This window comes from Pempheris klunzingeri, chromosome 2 (assembly GCF_042242105.1).
Source record: "Pempheris klunzingeri isolate RE-2024b chromosome 2, fPemKlu1.hap1, whole genome shotgun sequence".
Taxonomy (NCBI): Eukaryota; Metazoa; Chordata; class Actinopteri; order Acropomatiformes; family Pempheridae; genus Pempheris; species Pempheris klunzingeri.
This window is the reverse complement of record NC_092013.1, coordinates 4,417,113-4,436,919: the sequence shown is the minus strand read 5'-3', so window position 1 is coordinate 4,436,919 and position 19,807 is coordinate 4,417,113. Positions and strand designations below refer to the sequence as shown.

The 19,807-nt window shown below is 42.3% G+C and overlaps 1 protein-coding gene and 10 non-coding genes across 11 annotated transcripts; 4 read left to right on the top strand and 7 right to left on the bottom strand.

Annotated features, from left to right (window-relative positions):
* Nucleotides 1–1,311: 1,311 nt before the first annotated feature.
* On the bottom strand, nt 1,312–18,391 carry eogt (EGF domain-specific O-linked N-acetylglucosamine (GlcNAc) transferase). Its single transcript, XM_070848441.1, has 15 exons — nt 18,188–18,391; nt 17,427–17,527; nt 17,039–17,147; nt 16,739–16,833; nt 16,540–16,644; nt 12,841–12,947; nt 12,159–12,262; nt 11,122–11,214; nt 10,744–10,815; nt 9,602–9,688; nt 3,549–3,617; nt 3,194–3,255; nt 2,905–3,024; nt 2,420–2,522; nt 1,312–2,121 (listed from the first exon to the last, which is right to left on the bottom strand). Exons 1-15 carry the CDS (start codon nt 18,389–18,391, stop codon nt 1,975–1,977), a joined length of 1,578 nt encoding a protein of 525 aa, XP_070704542.1. The 3' UTR covers nt 1,312–1,974.
* Nucleotides 5,697–5,768, bottom strand: trnae-cuc (transfer RNA glutamic acid (anticodon CUC)). The gene has a single exon. It is a non-coding gene; the product is annotated as a tRNA-Glu (tRNA).
* trnae-cuc (transfer RNA glutamic acid (anticodon CUC)) lies at nt 6,796–6,867 on the bottom strand. Its single transcript has one exon. It is a non-coding gene; the product is annotated as a tRNA-Glu (tRNA).
* On the bottom strand, nt 7,249–7,320 carry trnae-cuc (transfer RNA glutamic acid (anticodon CUC)). Its single transcript has one exon. It is a non-coding gene; the product is annotated as a tRNA-Glu (tRNA).
* Nucleotides 8,196–8,267, bottom strand: trnae-cuc (transfer RNA glutamic acid (anticodon CUC)). Its single transcript has one exon. It is a non-coding gene; the product is annotated as a tRNA-Glu (tRNA).
* On the top strand, nt 8,833–8,904 carry trnae-cuc (transfer RNA glutamic acid (anticodon CUC)). The gene has a single exon. It is a non-coding gene; the product is annotated as a tRNA-Glu (tRNA).
* On the top strand, nt 9,351–9,422 carry trnae-cuc (transfer RNA glutamic acid (anticodon CUC)). The gene has a single exon. It is a non-coding gene; the product is annotated as a tRNA-Glu (tRNA).
* On the bottom strand, nt 13,255–13,327 carry trnar-ucg (transfer RNA arginine (anticodon UCG)). Its single transcript has one exon. It is a non-coding gene; the product is annotated as a tRNA-Arg (tRNA).
* On the bottom strand, nt 14,324–14,396 carry trnar-acg (transfer RNA arginine (anticodon ACG)). Its single transcript has one exon. It is a non-coding gene; the product is annotated as a tRNA-Arg (tRNA).
* On the top strand, nt 15,170–15,241 carry trnae-cuc (transfer RNA glutamic acid (anticodon CUC)). Its single transcript has one exon. It is a non-coding gene; the product is annotated as a tRNA-Glu (tRNA).
* On the top strand, nt 16,377–16,448 carry trnae-cuc (transfer RNA glutamic acid (anticodon CUC)). The gene has a single exon. It is a non-coding gene; the product is annotated as a tRNA-Glu (tRNA).
* Nucleotides 18,392–19,807: the final 1,416 nt, after the last annotated feature.

The following is a 19,807-nucleotide window of genomic DNA, read 5'->3' as shown; positions in this document are numbered from 1 at the left end:
CAGATATTTTTGATGTTTAACTGACAACAGCAACATTATTTCCATTATGTTGCATGAAACACTGGAGTGTTGAATTCTGTTAAAATACTTGAATGTACAGTACCGAGCCAAAGGTTTTAGGCAGGTGTGAAGAAAAAGGTGAGAAGCAAAGTGAGCAAAGAGAAGAAAAGTTTAAATCAAATCAGTATTTGTTGTGAGCGCCCTTTGCCTTCAAGACAGCTTAAATCCTTCCAGGTACACTTGCAGTTTTTGAAGGAACTCAGCAGGTAGGTTGGAGAACTTACCACAGATCTTCTGAGGATGTCGGCTGCCTCAGATCCTTCTCGCTCTTCAAGTGATCCCAGACAGACTGGATGATGTTGAGATCTGGGCTCTGTGGGGGGGCACAGCATCACTTCCAGAACTCCTTGTTCTTCTTTACACTGAACATAGTTCCTATAGACACTGGCTGTCTGTTTGGGGTCGTTGTCCTGCTGCAGAATAAATTTGGGGCCAATCAGACGCTTCCCTGATGGTGATGCATGATCTATAAGTATCTAAGACATATAAGACACCATTAATCCTCAACTCCTTTTGCAGAAGTGCAGCCCCAAACTTATAAGGAACTTCCACCAGCTTCACTGCTGCCTGCAGACACTCGTCACTGTTCTGCTCTCCAGCCCTTCAGCGAACAAACTGCCTTCTGCTACAATCAAATTCTAACGTGGACTCATCAGCTTGAGCATCTGCTGCCTTTTCGTGCATATTGAGTCGCTCAGCCATGTTTTCATGTCAGAGGCTTTTTGGCCATAATTCTTCCATGAGGACCACATCAGGCCAGACTTCTCGGGACAGTAGATGGGTGTACCTGGTCCCTCTGGTTTCTGCTGGTTCTGAGCTGATGGCTGCTGGACATCTTCTGATTTCGAAGGGAAATAAGCATAATGTGTCTAATAATGTGACCACTGCGTCCTCAACGTTGCCCGGTTTGGTATAACTGGTTAATCACACACCTAAACATGATCGTACAAAACACCTGACTTTGCTCAAGTGTTCCTAGAAGAACTGATGCTCTTTTGAAGGCAAAGGGTGGTCACACCAAATATTGGTTTGATTTAGATTTTTCTTCTGTTCGCTCACTTTGCATTTTGTTAATTGACACAAATAAACAATCAAGCATTCTTACTTTACAGCATTTCTTCACACCTGCCTAAGACTTAAGCACAGCACTACATGTTTCACAGCAATTACTATTATAGTGTGTAAAAGTATTACTGTATTTGCACACATACAAATGCTAATACTGGTGTAAAATAAAATACCTCTTGGCAGTAGGAGTGTTTCACTTACCCTCTGTCTCTTATTTTAAGAGTTATTAGTGTTTGTGAGGAGCATAACTTAAAACCGCATGAATTCACATGTCAAAATAACTGCAAAACCAGTCCAGGTCTGCCACGTTATGTATGAGTCCGCCACGATAGTACTGCACGTCATATTAGTCTGCTGCATTCTGGGTGTGCTCAGAAACTCTGGTGTGATTGTCAACAGCTCTGAAGAGGCTTGCATCAAGGTGACTCTGATCAAATGTGACAAGATGTCGCGTGTGAAGAGACGCCGTAACAGCTGCTCATTAGCTAACTTTGTCGGCGTGGAATGAAGTAGACGCGGTGGCGGTAATGAAGAAACATAGGACTCATCGAATCGCTCTCCAGCTGCTTCAACTGCACGCGCCTCGTCCTTTAACTGATTTGACGCTAATAGAGCTGGTGGAAGCTTTTCAACCCCCGAGCCTGTCCGCCATACTGCTTTCACTCTCCCAACTTATCACAGCAGCAGACAGGAGGAGACACATCATACCAGACCACTAATATCCACTGGTGGATGAGGCAATAGAACAATCTGCTAATGTGGACAGGTCCTCAGTTCACAATAAATGGCAGGTTCGTGTTAAAAGTTCGTCAGCAGCCAGATATCTGCCTCCCACACTCACAGACTCTAGAGTTCATCATGAGGGGTACGACGCTGCCATTTGGGATGGTGTGTGACGTAATCAGCTGCCTCCAGCACGAGGCGCATGAACTCCCCCACATCAAAGGAGTAGTTGGTAAACTTCGGATGGTCCCCGAGGGTGGGATGGTGACCCTGAGAGAAGTGATGAAGGAAAGTGTAGAAATTAAAAGGCAATATAAAGTATGGGGAAACACAGAGCGTCGGAACGTGTTTGTTTGTGTTGTCCGGGTGTCCTTGCGTTTAGGTGACAGAGAGATGGAATAAATGAGAAATTAAGTCTGTTCATTTGTACTGCTGGGCCTGTAATTGCACCTAATTAAATATGTGCATGAGAGTGTGAGTGTGTTTATGTGGGAGAATGTGAGATGAACCGAGAAAGCTCGTGCGGAGGTGCCTCTGAGTTAATGGCTGGTTCGGGAGTTTCCCCTACCTTGTCCTGTGGGAGCACTTTGTCCATTTTCTGCCAAGTCACGTATCGAATGCCCCGCAGCCGAGCCAAATCTCGATAGCAGCTCTCATCCTGACAATTATATCTGGGAGGGACAGATGCAGACACTTTATCTCTTGCTCTCCTCGGTCTGCCTCACTTTCACTCTTTCTTGTTCCATCTTTCTCCCCCCTCTCGCTCTCTCTCTGTATACACACCGTGGTTCTCGCTCTGTCACTCACCCAAATGCACACAAAAGACTCCCATACATGCTCATTCATTCACGCACACACATTCCAATCAGCTCCTCTACCCAGGGTAGCCAGGTGTGATGAAAGCCTGGTTAATTAGACAGTTTTTCACAGTCATACACAAAGTGTCTGAGGGGCACTTTGGGCGCACGACGCTGCCAAACTTGTCGCTCTCCCTGCTCCCCTCTCTGTCGTTTTCTGTCTATCACTCACATGCAGACAAAGGGTGTCACTCACAGCTCAAAGATGACAGCCCAGTCCGGGAGGAAGAGGAGGTGTGTGAGACCTGCCCCGTGCATCCCTATAAAGATGTCAGAGTTGTGGGTGATCCTCAACTGCACCAGGAAGGGGACATCCCTGAGAGACAGACAGGAGTCACACATCAATCATCTTCATTGTGTAAACACTGTCACTATTACACCACTTAAAAGCTAAACACTCTCTTTATTCCTATACAGCGCGGTTACATCCTTAGCCAATGCTAAGCAGCGCCGAATAGTAATGTGCCATGCACTTTATAACTCACTTGTATTTGTAGTCCACCACACTGACCTCCAGTAAAGGCACAGTCTTGAGGGCATTTACCAGCTGTAACAACAACAGAGAGGCGTGTTCTCTGATCAATGGGATAGCAAACAAATACGGGCAGTGACCATATAAATCACAAGCGTTTTTTACTTGTACTGTTTATAACAAATAAGATTTTAAATAGGCCCTTAACAGAGGTGGGCAGTAAATCAATGGTGGGAAAGGAGCTGAGGGAGTGGCAGAGTTGTATATAGTGAAGGAAGAGAAAGAGGGAAGGGGAAAGACAACAGAGAAAGGAGAAGGAGGCAGCAAGTGCAAGAAAGTAAGAGACAGAAGAGAAGCGTTGGACTCACCTCAGCTTGGTTTAATATCCTTCTGTATTCTGTGCTGCGAGCCAGCAGGGTGACACGAACACGCCCCTCCTAAAAACAGCAATGCACCCAATAATCAATCAGCCAAGGACAGAAAAGATAGGCTGCTGGGAAAAACATGATGCTCATTCAAACTAACTAAAAAGGCTCTACTTAAAAACTCTCCTTTATACAGCGCAGGGGAAGGATAAGTTGGCTATAATCACATCACATGAAAAGTAGAATCACAGGTTTTCTTTTCTGATGTGGTTGTACTAGTTAATACAGTGTGTGTACTAAGATGCTTCTATATTCTTCTACTGCCACCTTGTGTTCTGAGGGAGAATTTAGTCTTTTTTAAGGTATCAACATTTGTAACATGGGAATAAATGTTCTTACATCAGAGTAATGAAACTGACAGCAGCTTACAATCTGAACAGTTTGACTTTAATGAATAAGCCAAACTTCAGCGAAACACCTAACGTGCAACCAGTGAACATTTATCATTCAACACAGAGCTAATTTCTTTCTTTCAATTTCTAAAAAGGACTGAAAAAGATGGCATTCTGTGGAAGAGCAGACCAGAGCAAATTATGACGAGGGAGAGATAGGGGATGAGGGGTGGCAGAGGCGGATGAATAGGACACAATAGAGGAGAGCAGCGGTGAGTCTTTGGCTGTGCCATTAATCTAGGGATGAAAGGAGGAGCTGGGGAGAGGGTCAGGGCCGAGAAGACCTCTCATTCAGTCGCCGGGCCCACTATCGCTAGCAGCCCCGTGTCTTGTTGAAAAGCCTCTTAGCATATTTCCAGTGAGGGCCATGAATACCCAATGAGCTGCTCCACAGGAAAGAAGAAGTTATTGGCCTTTGCTGGTCATAAAGATACAGTCATGCACTTCAAATCTGGGATCATAAAACACCTGTGAGGAGGGCTGCAGAGTTGTAGATGCAGGAGATGAACACAAGGTAAGTGCATGGCTGTGATAGTATGTAAATGTGCGTGCATGTATTGTACTTATGCATGTACTAAAACTACAAGGCTACTCATATCAGAGAGGAGCCCTTTTCCCTTGTTTATCATAGTAATGAGATGGCGGGTGAAGTCTGGTTGTAGTGAGTCCCAGTGACTTGGCTCTCCATCGCATATGCAATGCAAAGTTTACTGTAACAACAACATGATCTTGGCTTAAAAATTGCGAGGAAAGCCTGATCGGTGAAAGAAGAGAACAACTTTCCAAGCTCAATAGTCCACACCCAAAAAACACATGCTTGGAAGACATAACACTCAGTTGTGGCACAGAGCCCAGAGCATTACAACACGACTGTGTCACATGAGACGAAATCCGCCAAATTAGACACCACTCAACTGGGTATGGGAATATAAATGCAATATGGGACAACGGCTTCAAAAAGCAGCATCCTGTTGGTCCGTCTGCAGCTTCCAAGTGTTTCAGATTATCATACAAAACAATATTTCTAAAAGCTTTTCCTGACAGGAGTGCGTACACAGGTCTAAAACTTCACTGGTGGCTTCCCCTGAACCTAACATGATGCACTTTTTTTTTTTTTTTTACAGTAGGCGAACTGAGCAATTAAAAAAAAAACTTTCTACTGCAAACTGATATTCACTGCTCACTTTAAAGAAAAAATACATTTCTAAAATGTTACTAAGCTGCAAAAAGTCTTAACAATCCAAGATGGCTATAGATTTAGTGTCTGACTGAAGCCTGAGAAGAAATTATTAATTCTGTTGTCTAAGCAGAATCAACAATTTTGCTTTGTTATCAAAAACGTCAAACAGGAACACAGTTGGGGTGTTCTTCTTTTGGTTTGTGTCGTTTTCTGTCACAAGGAATAAAATGTCCTACAATAGTAAAAAGAAAATCCTGAATACGACAGCTGTTCCTAAACATTTCCCTCTGCTGTGCATGTTGGACCACTAAGTGTTGTAGACGTCAGAGTCAATTGCAAGATATTCAACCTCGATGCATTTAGGTTTATGGTCACAAATGGAGAAGTATTGATATAAGTAGGAATCAGCGAGTAAGAGGTGCAAGAGGGAGTGAGGAGTCGATAAAAAAAGTCAGAGTGCAGAGACGCCAGGAGAAAGGCGTTCATGTTTTTGTCACACAGATCAGGAAAACAACAGTGTTCCCTGACCGGGAATCGAACCCTGGCCGCGGCGGTGAGAGCGCCGAATCCTAACCACTAGACCACCAGGGAGCTGGAGAACTGAACCCACAATCAAAAACCAGAGTATATGACTTGTATGCCAAGAGTTGAGTCTTGAATGAAAGGATGAAGAGAGATCTTTTTTTACATCTATAACTTAACGAGCCTGAAAGTACATTCAACTATATAACTGCTGATCATTTTTCAACGCAGTGATTTGAAGTTGCAAAGACTTGTAACCTGAGATGAGTAATCGATCACAGCATGTATGTCACACTGCTGTTGTCACTTCTGTTTTGCCAGTTGCTCCTGTCACTCGTGCTATTTTGGTACGTGTGTTAAACGACACCAAATCGGCAAACTTGCAAGCAGTGTCTGCTGATCCAGCACTTCTGGTGCTTTTACAAAACATGATCATCATTCTTTGTTGTCATTCTTTGAACATGGAATTTTTCAAGATAATGAAAGCCACCTTGTTATCTGTTGTGCTTTTTTACAGTGTTGATTTGAATCATAAACCATTAATGATATCGATGTGAATACTGTCACCATATGTTTCCATAAACAGCCAGTGTTAAGGATAGTTTGGTTCATATAATCATTTCAACCATCTAGCTGTTACTTTATGTGTCCAATTCAACCATTTTTACCTTCAGCTCTCTGTTTCAATTTTTTCTTCTTGCTTGCTAAAAAATTCACAAATAGTGTCCATATATTAGTGCTGACTGTGTTTTCTATTTTTTTTTTCCATCACATTGTAATTTCTATTTTTTCGCTGAGCTACTCATAAATTTTTCTACATACCCCCCAGCAACCTAAGAAGCGCCCCCGATTGGGAATCACTGGCTTACACCACCAAGAACATGTATGTATGAATAAACGAAAATAAACTACTCCAATGTCTAACAAGCGAAGTGGAACTGCAAGGTATTCAAACAAAGCACACAAAGTGTATTTAGATTCTGGAGAGATTATGAGGTGCAGGACACCAAAAACACAGATCAACAGGTCAGCATCTTATTGACCTGTGATCTGAACTTCAGTAACCATGGTTTAAAAACAAATGTGAAAAACAGTGTTCCCTGACCGGGAATCGAACCCGGGCCGCGGCGGTGAGAGCGCCGAATCCTAGCCACTAGACCACCAGGGAGCTGTCCATTAACTTCAATGGTTATTCTGTTCGACACAATATTTCTTCTTTTCAACACTATTCAGTTTTCAGTTTGCATTTTCAGTTACATGGGATCAAATGAGGGCTTTGTCCTGCTATATGGACGTGGGGTTGAGATGTGGGGTGTGCAGATATTATTCAGGTGGGAGACATTTGTACAGAGTATGTAGGTGTTTTTTACAGCAGCTTGTGACACTGGGCCTCTTCCCTGTTAACGGTCAGTTCTGCAGCACTGTAAAGAAATAAACACTTAACAAGCATCATGTGTTTGTCTCCTGTTTTCATGGCCTTCTCACGGCACACAGACTGTTAATGAAATGAGCCAGTAATCAAACATTGGTCACATAAAGTGTTGGTGTGTTCCCTGACCGGGAATCGAACCCGGGCCGCGGCGGTGAGAGCGCCGAATCCTAGCCACTAGACCACCAGGGAACTGTATACTCTTGTCACTGGTTATTCTGTTCCACACAATATTTATCCTGTTAAACACAATTCAGTTTGCAGGGTTAGGGTTAGCGACAGTCAAATTTATATTGAATAAGTGAGCGAATGATGTACAATAAGTTTTACTTTCTATGGGTGATAATGCATCACAAAATTTTACTTTTTTAATTTTTCAATTGGCAGGCAAAGCACGACCTAATGTTGGAAGTGAAGATGCAAGCTGGGCTTTTGTATTTGAATTACATCATAATTTTTCATCAAATCACATAAAAAATTAAATGGAAATCACAGTTTGATTTTTTCATTTGAATAACAGCAAGATTCATAAGACTCCTGTGTGAAATCTGTCAGTCTTTCATCAATACCAGTAGAGGAACGTAATACTCACTCGGCTGAAATAGACAAATCAGAGCACAGAAGAAGTCCAGTATGTGCCGTATAACAGCTTTCTGGAGCCATGCAGGCCGAGACCCTGAGCTTGTTTTTCTAGAGAGTGGCTTAAAATAACATAAATAAAAGTAATCTGGTTGGAGGTTGGGGTTTGTTTTTACCTGTCCAAGCTGAACCATTCTTTGGGTTTGTTTTTATCTGGCTGAGTGATGCCTGACGCTCATAAACACCACGGGAGAGTCAGAGTCTGACATGCCCATTTCATGTTCAGCCCACTGAACAAAAGCATAATCTTCAAGGCAATACTTCTTAAGAGCTTACCAACGGAACAATGAGTATGTTGAATGCTTCATTTAAAATTGAATGTAATCCTTGTAATCCACTACCAAAGAAGTAAAATTGCAAACACGCTCAACGACACTAGAGTCTGAGAGGAAAACCGAATAATAGATAGAAAATGTTTGTAAAGGGCATTCCCTGACCGGGAATCGAACCCGGGCCGCGGCGGTGAGAGCGCCGAATCCTAGCCACTAGACCACCAGGGAGCTGTTGCAGAAATTACTGCACCACAAACGCTTGCAAGGAGAGTTGTATACTCCGGGTCAGGTCCAGGTGGGGTCTTTTATGTCTACATGAGGACAGACAATGACACTGGACAAAGCAGATGACTTCAGTAGGCCTTCAGTAATCTGTTACTACATGTCTTACCCCCATGTACTTACTCCTGTTCAGACTGATGCTAGAACTTATACCAGCATTTATCAAACAGAGGGCAGGAAACTATGATAGTCAGTTTCAAATGTTTTTTCACCCTTACATTTAATATTGTTTTGACGTCTAAACTGATAAAGAAAGTGTGACTACAGTTACTATGGTTACTAGATACTGACGGTCCTCTTTACTCATCATCCAAACAGGCATTTTGCGGAATTGAACATATTGCTGTAATATTGATAATCTTGTGTTGAACAGAATATCCATTGAAGTGAATGGACAGAGCACACAAACCAAAATAGCATGAGTGATAGCAGCAGTGTCACATACATGCTGTGGTCGGTTGGCATGCAAGTCTTATATTCTGGTTTTTGATTGTGGGTTTAGTTTTTCAGCTCCCTGGTGGTCTAGTGGCTAGGATTCGGCGCTCTCACCGCCGCGGCCCGGGTTCGATTCCCGGTCAGGGAACACACACTTTATGTGACCACTGTTTGATTACTGACTTGTTTCACTGCCTTAAGAACCATAAATCATAAATGCACATAACACTGTTATGACCATTAACAGGCTAGAAGCCCTGTGTCACAAGCTGCTGTAAAAAACACCTAATGGAGATGCACATTATGACTACTCTGTACAAATATCCAAAAATCTCCTCCTATACCCCACATCCGAGCACAATATGCTATTTACATGACCTGTATCAAATTCAGAATATTGTCATATTTGGAATAATAGTGTGCATGTGCACGTTAGTCAGTGACTAAGATATGAGTGACTGACCACTAACATGAATCATCATTAAATTCATCCATATAGCAGGACAAAGGCTTCATTTGAACCCCTGTAACTGAAGATGCAAAGTGTAAACTGAATAATGTTGAACAGAATAAATATTGAAGCTAACAGACAGTTCCCTGGTGGTCTAGTGGCTAGGATTCGGCGCTCTCACCGCCGCGGCCCGGGTTCGATTCCCGGTCAGGGAACACATGCACACTTTATGGGACCACTGTTTGATTACTGGATATCATCACCTCTGTAAGTGTCAGAGTAGTTTACATTGTAAGTTTCACTGCCACCTTTACTACACTAATAAACTGTGTTGGATTATAAACATGTCCTCCCCTGTATGTTAACAAGTGTTATGTTAATTAGTGGTTCTTACCTTTGGCCCATGTTGTGGGATGTTCAGTCGATGGAGGACGTGCTGGGAGAACGCCCTAAACATCCCTTCACTGTAGCAGTCTGAGATCTGCCATCAACACAACACAGGAAGTGTCACTCACATAAGAATTCCTTTGCATTCAATTCAAAATATTATATTAAAATGATTATTTTGTTGTAGGTTGTATATGGTCATGCAATAAGAGTTACAACATGTGTATTTTTAGATAATCTACTCTTTGAAATGGCAAACCTGGCCACACTAGACAGAAAGATACTTCATTGTCATTAAAACACAACAAAAGTCATGTTCAGCAGCAATACACTCCACTTACTATGAAAATAAATACATTTAATAAATAGGCATAGTCAGATAAAATACCATAATCACTGGCAGTTATTGCAGTTGCATTAGCAGCGGTTATATAGTATATTGCACTTTGGAGCGGGATAGTTGCTTTTGGGGGGAGGGGGGTTATGGGTTCAGCAGCTTGTCCGCAGCTTTGGGGAAAAAGCTGTTTGTCATTGCACTGCACCGGGTTGTGATGAAAAATATGTAACACAGTGGGAATCTCACAATTGTAAACATATTTCCTAATCTCCCTGGAAAGAATATGACATGAGCCTATGCATTTCTCAAATCTAAGAATCTCACACATACACTGCTGCACTGCCGCTGCAAATGTAAGCACATGAATATAAACATGACATGTGCTGCAGGGGCAATCAAAAGCATCAGCTTGAGGCTGACCTATCAATATTTCACACCTCAAGGCTGAAACCACAGGACAACACATATTTACATGGCATCATCTTTATAGTAATCTCCTTGGAATTATCATTTAAATAACATAAGCACTTGCTGAGCTTTTTGAATACATTGCATAAATATTTGACCGGAACTACATGTTTATGACTAAACTGGATATCATTGTGCGTGTGGGAGGAGAGGCAGATAAATGATGGGGAAAAAATCTATCACAAAATGTGGGATAAAAACATATAAATGAAGACGCAAACAAGGCGGCATCGAAAGTATGAGACACTGCAATTTGCTCAAAGCAAATACGTATGTAAAGTACATCAGGTTAGTGGCTACACACGCACACAAATACACACACATGCACAAGAGGCGTAACTTACGAGAGGTGTGTTGTAAAACAGGCCATATCTCATTCTTGGGAGGAGAGAGAAGAAGGCATCTCTGAAACACACCTATGGACAAGTATGAATAAATCAACAAAGTAAGCACGCAGCGTGGCACTGAAATCAGTCTGTGTCTGTGTCATGCTGTTGTACATGCATACTCATTCGGCTTCTTCAAGTGCTCCACAATGATTGGGTGTATATGAACAATTAGGCAACATATAAATATAAAATTGCCGCGGTGTTTTCTGAGCTGCTGTTCTCGGAGATCACTTGAGTGCTTAAACGTGGGCTTCATTTCCGTCGGCTTTCATGTTGATGTGATTTGATGAGTTCAACGCTTTCAAAGAAGAAAGAAAGTGTACAATGACCTACTCTTTTGGCGTCATATGTCTTCAGGTGGATGATGCCATACTCTGAGAAGGCCCTCCATGTTTCACCGAACAGATCTCCGTACTCATAAAAACTCTGGGGGAAAGAGGTAAATAAAAAAAAAAAGAGAAGGAATTAATGTGACATCTGAAATGAAAAACAAACCAATAAACTTAAATTCAGCTTCAGCCTTAAGCAGTGCCAGAGTCAGTCATCTGGTTGTATCTCTCTAAAGTTTGGGTTTTATATCAAATCTATTATCACACTATTATCCGGCAGTCTGCCACTGTTTGAACTGCAGTGTGCAGTCTTGTGCTGAAAGGTCACTGCTTTCCTTCTCCTTGACAGTTTTCTCTCCCTCCCATTTCTCTTTCTCTCTTTCCCTCTTCCTCTTTCCCTCTGTGCACAGTGGGGGGAACAATGGGCCGGATGAGGTTGTCAGCAAAGCTTTGTGTTTTTCAACTGGTGTTTCCTCTTGATGTCTTCATCAAGCACACACTGCCACCGACTAGTTAAAACAACTGTGGCTGTGGTGCATTGCAGACAAACGATCTCAAATCCAAACTCAGTTTTCAGACACATTTTTCATTTGTCTTGGACACAAAACCCTTTCAATATTACTGTGTATTACAGTATTACTGTGTTTATTCTGAGAGGTTTTATGTTTAGTATCGCTGTGATCCAAAGTGTGACTCTTCTTTCTATGAGAAGGATGAAATTAATGTAATCTGTATTGATTTATTTCATAAAAGTGTGTTTATTCCTTATGTAGCTAGAAGAACTATTTCACTGGAGGCAGGAATCCTGCTTTGTGTTTTACTTAGTCAGAAAAATAGATTCAATATTTCACCACAGTCTGTACGGGTGGAAGAAAGTGCAAAGGAGGCAAGCAAGTAGTTAATAAATTATTGTAATTTACAGCTATGTTTTCCTGATTGTGTAGTATGTGCTGGTTAACTTTACATAGAAACTATATGTTCAGAATTAGCTGCACCCTCTCCACCCACTGAAGCTGCAAGGGGAAATTGTCAGGTACCCACCGTGTCCCACATGATGATGTTGATATCCGAGCTGAAGGAGTTGTTAATGTGCTGGGAGATGTAGAGATTGACAAAGTCACAGAAATGGTGGTACATGTTCACCCCTATTAGAAAAACACACAATTATTAAGTGAGTGTTAGTAGTTAGACCACACACTCTCACAAATCAATTTATAGATATGTGTACAGGAACGGGCATACTTTATACAAGCAGATGCAAACTGTTAGTATTTCTGATCATTCATTTATGTGTTGCTGATGTTTCAAGCCTCTGCTTCGGTCTGGTGTTGATATCAAGGGGCCTGGTGAAGCAAGAAGGGTTTGCTTTGTGGTGTGAATGATGAATGACATTTTGGGTATATATGAGTGGCGACTTCTCAGCCGAAAAATAAACTCAGCTGAATTGAAGCTCAACCTTTGGTCTGCGTCTGTGTGCTCACCTTCTGCTCTCGGCCCTGAAAACTCTCCTTAACAGAGAGTTTTAATAGAATTTACATTAAACACATATTTGAATCATCAATTCACTGCAAGAATATCCTCATCGAATGTCGAGCTTCAAACAAGTTGAATGTGTGTATGTGCAAGTGCACAGTTTTTTTTAAAGTATAATAATAAAAAAACGTTTTAGCAATATTTAGATAGTCGGGCTTTAAATTGATTCGCATAAATCTTTGTTACTTACCAGCATCCAGTTTCATGAAAACACTGGGTTTTTCAATGATGATGTCACAGTGTCCATCCTCTATGGGATGAAAGTCCAGCTCCGTGTATGTCTGCAGCTCAGCAAACCTACGAAACCAGCACAGCATCATCATTTCAATAAAGTCCTGAGCAAGATTATGTTGTCTCTAATGTTCAATCTGTAATAAAATCATGAAGCAGTAGATGATGTTGTGATATCCATCTTCTCTGCAGTTCCATGCCTGGTAGATGCACATCTAACATTAGAACAATATAATTTCCTATGATCAGTAATCCAACGCATCCAAACATAAACTTGTCCTAGGCTTTCCTACATCTAACTGAAATGATTGATTGTTCTAGTTTATTATAGGTTCTACGGCACAACTGTGTCAGCAAATGAGAAATCTACAAATGAGCTAGCTAGGAGTCGAACCTAGAATCTTCTGATCCGAAGTCAGATGCGTTATCCATTACGCCACTAGCCCCGTGCAGTGATCAATATTTCACTCACTTGGAAACTTCAACAGGCCTTATAGTGACTAAAAATGTGGTGGTATTTTGGGTGAAGCCATTAGTGCTTTTATACAACCATTCATATGAGGTAGGAGGGGAGGAAAACATCTCTGAGAACCACAACAGGGATGTGGCTATCACACTATACTCCATCATCATTTCAAACTTACAGAACATTTCTGGATATTGTAACTATCAGTTGTAAAGCATCCTTTGATACGGCACAGCTTAAAGGCAGGAGTCATGTGATGAAATTCATTTGAGGACTTGACAGACACAACATTCACCACACAGGAATCTCACTGTTCAAACAACACCAGGCCCTTTAACTCACACGATAAGAACCTGTTAAGGGAGGCTAGTTTCTGATTTCAAGTGGTGATGGGGAAGAGGTCAAGCTCCATCATTTTCTGTTCAAACATAGGTAAAGGTGGGACTAGCAAGAGTAAATGATCAAGATGAAACAGACGTAAGACTAACAGGCACAGGATTCACTATACCAGGCCCTTCAGTGGAGCGTTTCCTGTTCCAATAATATAACACACAGATATGATAGACAGGAGTATTTGAATTGAGTGGTGAGTCAAATCCAGAAGATTAGGAAGGGTCCAGCTGTCGTCTGTGTAAGGCTGTGATCGCACAGACAACAGCTTTTTCATGCAGAGCCAATGTCGGTCTAAAGCCGGCTTATGGAGTAAAGTGTCCAAGAAAGGGCTGAATTCTAACAACGTAACAACAACTTATGCAACTTAACAGGATAATAATACTGTTACTGCAATACTGTTAGTGTAATACCATTACTGTTACTAAGTAATAGCAAACAGAAGTGTTTAATTACTAAAAAAAATGTTTAAATGGTTAAATTAGATATGCATTATAAGCACAATTTGATATATGAAGTCAAATTTGGTCACAGTGTTCTAGTTTATTGCAGTCAGGTCTCTCTGCATGCAAGGAAAAAATGTTTCCGAGCCAGCCAGGAGTCGAACCTAGAATCTTCTGATCCGTAGTCAGACGCGTTATCCATTGCGCCACTGGCCCTTCTGTGTGTAGCATTTATCTGACAAAACAGAGAGGTGGAGCACAAACTCCACGCTCACATTCCTGCCAGCCTCCTCTTTGAGGACTGGTTAGAGAGACAACAACGTGCTTTCATCTATAGTCAGAAATACGATCAACAATAACAACAGCGACCTGAGATGCAGTGTATAAGTAGACAAATTAATCATTTAAATGAGACCAAATATATGCTGTGGTCTGGGGGGAGGAGTGACTTCATTAGTTCTGTTTGAAGTTTCAAAGGAAGGTCACTGCGCCAGCTGTTTGTTAGATCCTTTGTAATGACAAAAGGTGCCAATAGGGACCGTTAATTCATTCAGTCAACAAGTCTCTCTAGGATGTGAATGGGGGAAGCTACTCCTCTTTGCAGCCTGGTGTTGTTACGGATCACTCAGCATGCCTGTGTGTCTGAACCAGCTGTCTGCAGAGGACTTCATCGTTCAGATTTTACCTACACTGTGCACTCTGTGATTAAGGATGTGACTCAAAGTACGCATGACACATAATGTGAATTCTCCTGGCTGGACGCTAAGCGGTACAGGACCCTAATATCTACAGACGCCTGTTCAGCAGTTTTCTGGCAACACAGTAGTAGTACAGGAGTTTATCGACCTACTGACAGCCTGTGTCACTATATGAGAGTGTATACGCCATTTTCAATTCACAAATAGAGGAACACAGACAACTCAAAGGCTAAATCTAACCTCATTATGATGCTTTGAGGGTGGACATTTGACAACCTAATATCATCACTGTCCCTGATGGTCTAGTGGCTAGGATTCGGCGCTCTCACCGCCGCGGCCCGGGTTCGATTCCCGGTCAGGGAATACACTCTTTATGTGACCACTGTTTGAATACTGGCTTGTTTCATTATCAGGCTGTGTGCCTTGAGAAGGCCATGTGAACATAAAGGATATTTACACTGACATACACATCAAAGAACATGGTTCATGCCTCACTTTATTAACCATAAACTCAGAGCTCATACCGAAGTCATTGGCCAAAGCTCAGCAACTATGATTAAATCCACAAGGTTTTTTTTTCATCAAACTCAAGCCTTTGACGACTTGCGTCATGACAAGCCTTACTGCCTATAACCTCACTGCCTAATATCAGGCTCTTCAGTTCAAGTGATGATAGCGAGTATTTCCTTCAGTGGTGTTGAAGGTTGTTTGACTGAAACAGTTATTTGAATTTAATGTCCACTGTGCCACTGGCCCAGCAGCCTCTCACATTTTTCTGTAGAAGGACACGCATGGAGCAGAAACTCCCCCCTCACATTCCTGCCTGCCTCCCCTTTGAGGACTGGTTTAAGAAGCAGCGACGTGTTTTCCACTAGATTCAGAAATATGATCACAGCAACAGTGATTTGAGATGTTGTAGAGGAAGGGGAAAGGGGGGAGCGGCTCGTCTTTGCTGCCTGCCGTTGTTACGGATCACTCAACATGCCTGTGTGTCTGTACCAGGTGTCTGCAGACCTGTGCATCCTTCAGACCAAACTGTTCACTCTGTAATGATGGAACATGCCGCCTGTAAGTGGTACAGGGCATTAATATCTATAGATGTCTGCTCAGCAGATTACTGGCAACATAGTGCAGTGAGGGAGAAAAGCGCCACCTAGTGATAGTCTTTGTCACTGCACCTAAAACTCAAGTTGTTGAAACAACAGGGGCATTTCCCTGGTGGTTTAATTGGTGGGATTTGGTGTTTTCATCGTTGCGGCCGGGGTTCGATTTCCGGTCAAGCAACACAAATTTAGTCCTATTTAATAACTAAAATAATATTGATAACATATCCACTCTGAAATCATGTAATTTTATATATCTAAATGCATGGAGCCACAAATCAAAGAACACAAACATTTTATGAATTAATCTCATTAGAATGTACAAAACTATGCATATGTAGCCATGGACACATGTCATTCATTTCAAAAAGAGTAGCACAAAGCCCATCTTCCACTCCCTGATGGTCTAGTGGCTAGGATTCGGCGCTCTCACCGCCGCGGCCCGGGTTCGATTCCCGGTCAGGGAAAAGTTTTTGGTCTAATAATAACCATGAACCTGGAGCTCGTGCCAAAGTCATTGGCTAAACTATACGTGGTGATGTGTGCGTCCTGCCTCACCAAGATTGCAAGGGGCTCTTGTGCTGTCCCTCTGCAGCAAGAGTGTGTCGGTTCAGTCTGCAGTGACCGCCGATCTCGCCCTTCTGGACGAAGTCCTCCTTGTATCTGCAGCATAAACATGGATGAGTTTCAACACATTGTCATCTGCATTGGGGTGATGCTTTTTTTCCACGTGCATGTCACTTTCAGATCTACCGACCTCTCATGACTCCTGCGCGGCTTTCGCAAATCCAGGTACAGGTTAGTTGCCTTACAGAAGCGAGTTTGGCTACTACATCTTAATGATGAGTCTCCCTGGAAAAATATCAAGAATGAAAACATTTAGTATTTAAATCAATAAACTGTGGATCTTAGAGATTGTGAGAGCCTCTCTACACTCCTGTCATGTCCAGGTCCATTGTCTGCAGGCTGTTGTTTAACGCAGCGTCTGGTTCTACCTGTTGTTTCTTCCTGTTGACTCAGTTGGGTCCGTGGGAACTGAGGAAATGAGCAGACTTACTGGCTTGCTGGCCTTGCACAGTGTTTTGAGCTCAGAGAGGCGCTCCTTGACGTAGCCAAAATCAGCCTGCTTCCAGAAAAGCTCCTGGGCTGCCTCCAGTGAACGGGCCCTGACAGATTTAGGCAGATCAGCAAAGCCAAGACCGTTATGGCTCATCAATGATGCACGATATGAATGTGTTCACTTTTACTAAGAATTATGGAGACTGTTGTTCAGTAAATTTAATACCTATGAGTAAAAGATTGCTATCATTTGTTATACTTCAGATTACTGAGCTCCTGACACATCACTGACTCATTATAAATGCATTATGTGAACTGCATTACACCCCTGAGAGGGACAAAGTGAGAGCATGAAGTGTGTTAGAGTGGGATGTGAGGAACAGTACCATCCAGAGTCAGCTTTGGTGCAGACTGGATAGCTAAAGCGCTTCCCTGGATCACAGTTCTTCTCGTAACCCCAACAGGCAGAGAGATCCTGCAGTGCATCCTGTTGTAAAAACAGGAGTGAGAGGGAGAGAGGGACTTTCATGTACAATTTTGAAACAAGTTTACCATCAAATTTGATCTTTTTAAAGGACACTGATGATTAAAATCTGTTTAAAACTATGGAACAAATTGCAATTTAGGTCAAAATAAAATAACTTTTCACAAAAGCAAGTATCTAAAACATGCTTTTCTCTAATATTCCTCTTTCGATGGTCATAATTGCAACCGTAAAGTAAACTCGTCTGTCTCCAGTCATCTCCAGTGCTGAACAAAACGCTCTAAAACCATCTGGCACTTTCCTAGCAGGTCACATGTGAGCTAACAGTTATAGACAAACATCAAATCCTGACGTGTGAAAAATATTTATCCTTGCGAGGACTGACACAGCCGTCTTTTCTACCTTTTTCTAATTCATGCTGTATGGAGCATCGGTGGGACGCCACAGACGAAAGGCCGGGAGAATATTACACAAAAACTAAAAGACAATAAAACTCAACAACCAGTCTCATGTTGGTCATGATCAAAATCTTAAGACAGTCAGCTAACAAAGACTTCTCCTCACAGTACAGCACAACTCAGAGGAACTAACATGCTACTGCTCTACCCTGAAAAAAAACAAAAACTTTTGACCAGTGGAAAGTTAAAAGAGTGCATATCTTACTTTAAAAGGGCAGAGTGGGTCCAGGCGGCATTGCTTGGCGACCCTCTTGTTGTTGTGGAGGAAGTAGGGTACGTGCTCTGGCGGCAGAGAGACACTTCTGTGGTGCAGCAGCAGTGCTGGTGGTTTGTGGTCGGTGTTGTCAGCCTTCTCGGCGGTGACCGCGGCGGAAGAAAAAACGATGCCCAGCACTACCAAGAGCAGCATAGTCAGAATTACGCAGACATGTGAGACAGCCGCCCCTCTTCACAGCACTCTGCGGAGGAAAAAAAAAACAAAACAAGAAAGACACAGACTCAGACTTGCACTCTGTAATCTTGGTTGACAGCCCAACGCCGCAGTGTACAAGCATGTGGGCACAAGCAAGTGTGTGGGAACTTAGCTGCAGGCGGATCTGAGCGCCACATAAGGAAAGGAAGCATTCCTTGACCCTTTTCCGACTGTTGTCCGAGCACTCACGACTGGTAATAATGTGAGCTGTGCAGGGCCAGGAGGCCAAAACAATATTTACGCGCAACAAAGACAGTCACAAATCCATCATCCATCTGGTTTTGTTAAGCCAGTGACATTCAAAAATCAGAGAAAAGAAAACCACACTGTGCTTTATAACAAAGGCTCCCACATCTTTGCACAACTGAAGAAGCTACTGAGGATTAATGTTGCTATAAATCACTTGCAGCAAAATAAATACTAATAATACAAAGCTATAAAGTCTATAAAGTGGGTTTGGTAACAACAGTTTGTTCAGATATCCCCAGTCATCAATTACACATCATCTCCATGAGAGACTTCAAGGTGGTTAAATGTGAAAACAAGGCTTTATATTGTATTTTAATGGATTTAAATTGAAGCTAATTTTCTATTATGGTTTATTTAAAGCTGAGTTTGTTCCTCCTAAAACGCGTTACTCTCATCTTTTAAGTTGCTTTGCTTTACAGAGGAGAAGCAAACTTCATTTTAACAACCTGGTTAACCTTCATGCTCAACAACCAAACTTTAAGCTAGTTAGTTAGCTAGTTAGTGAGCTAGTTAGTGAGCTAGTTAGTGAGCTAGTTAGTCCAGTAAGCGTTAACTAAACGCCTTAGACTTGACATGAGAGATGTTAAGACTGAGGATAAGTGCGGGTAACTACGCATTACTGACTCCTTTCTTTATCAGGGGGGTAAAATGTGAGAATACTTTTAAATTTGAAGCTAATGTTTGACATATTTATGCTAGCGCGGCATTAACGTTAACCTGAGACCGTTTAACGTTAATTTACGTTGTACCGAGCAGAGAGAACAAGAGACACGACCGGGGGAATATTTTACATTTCCACGGTTCAAACACATCCTCCGGCACTAAACCCTCCATTACTGCTGGATTAATCAAGGTGTGTGTGAGTGAGAGGCAGGTTACCTGAGAGCACAGCCTGCTGCACCGCAGATTGAAGCGGGGATGTTGCCGGTGGTCGCCATAACACCGGAAACCTCATACCGGCTTGCGGTGTCCGGTCACGGCCACAGGGCGGCGCTGTGAGCCGGTCCCAAATACTGGAGGTGCTCAGTGAAGTTTCCTTTAACCCATAAGAACCCTTTTCTCCTTTAAATAAACTATGGGGGGTTTAAAACAGACTAATTGGAC

Bases quoted from the DNA above. Each gene is read 5' to 3' on its own strand.
- eogt (XM_070848441.1), bottom strand. From the start codon at position 18,391: ATGCTGCTCTTGGTAGTGCTGGGCATCGTTTTTTCTTCCGCCGCGGTC. The intron at 17,528-18,187 runs GTAAGATATGCA...TTTTTACAACAG, and splicing joins ACCCACTCTGCCCTTTTAAA to GATGCACTGCAGGATCTCTC. The intron at 3,256-3,548 runs GTGAGTCCAACG...TTGTTGTTACAG, and splicing joins GGATATTAAACCAAGCTGAG to CTGGTAAATGCCCTCAAGAC.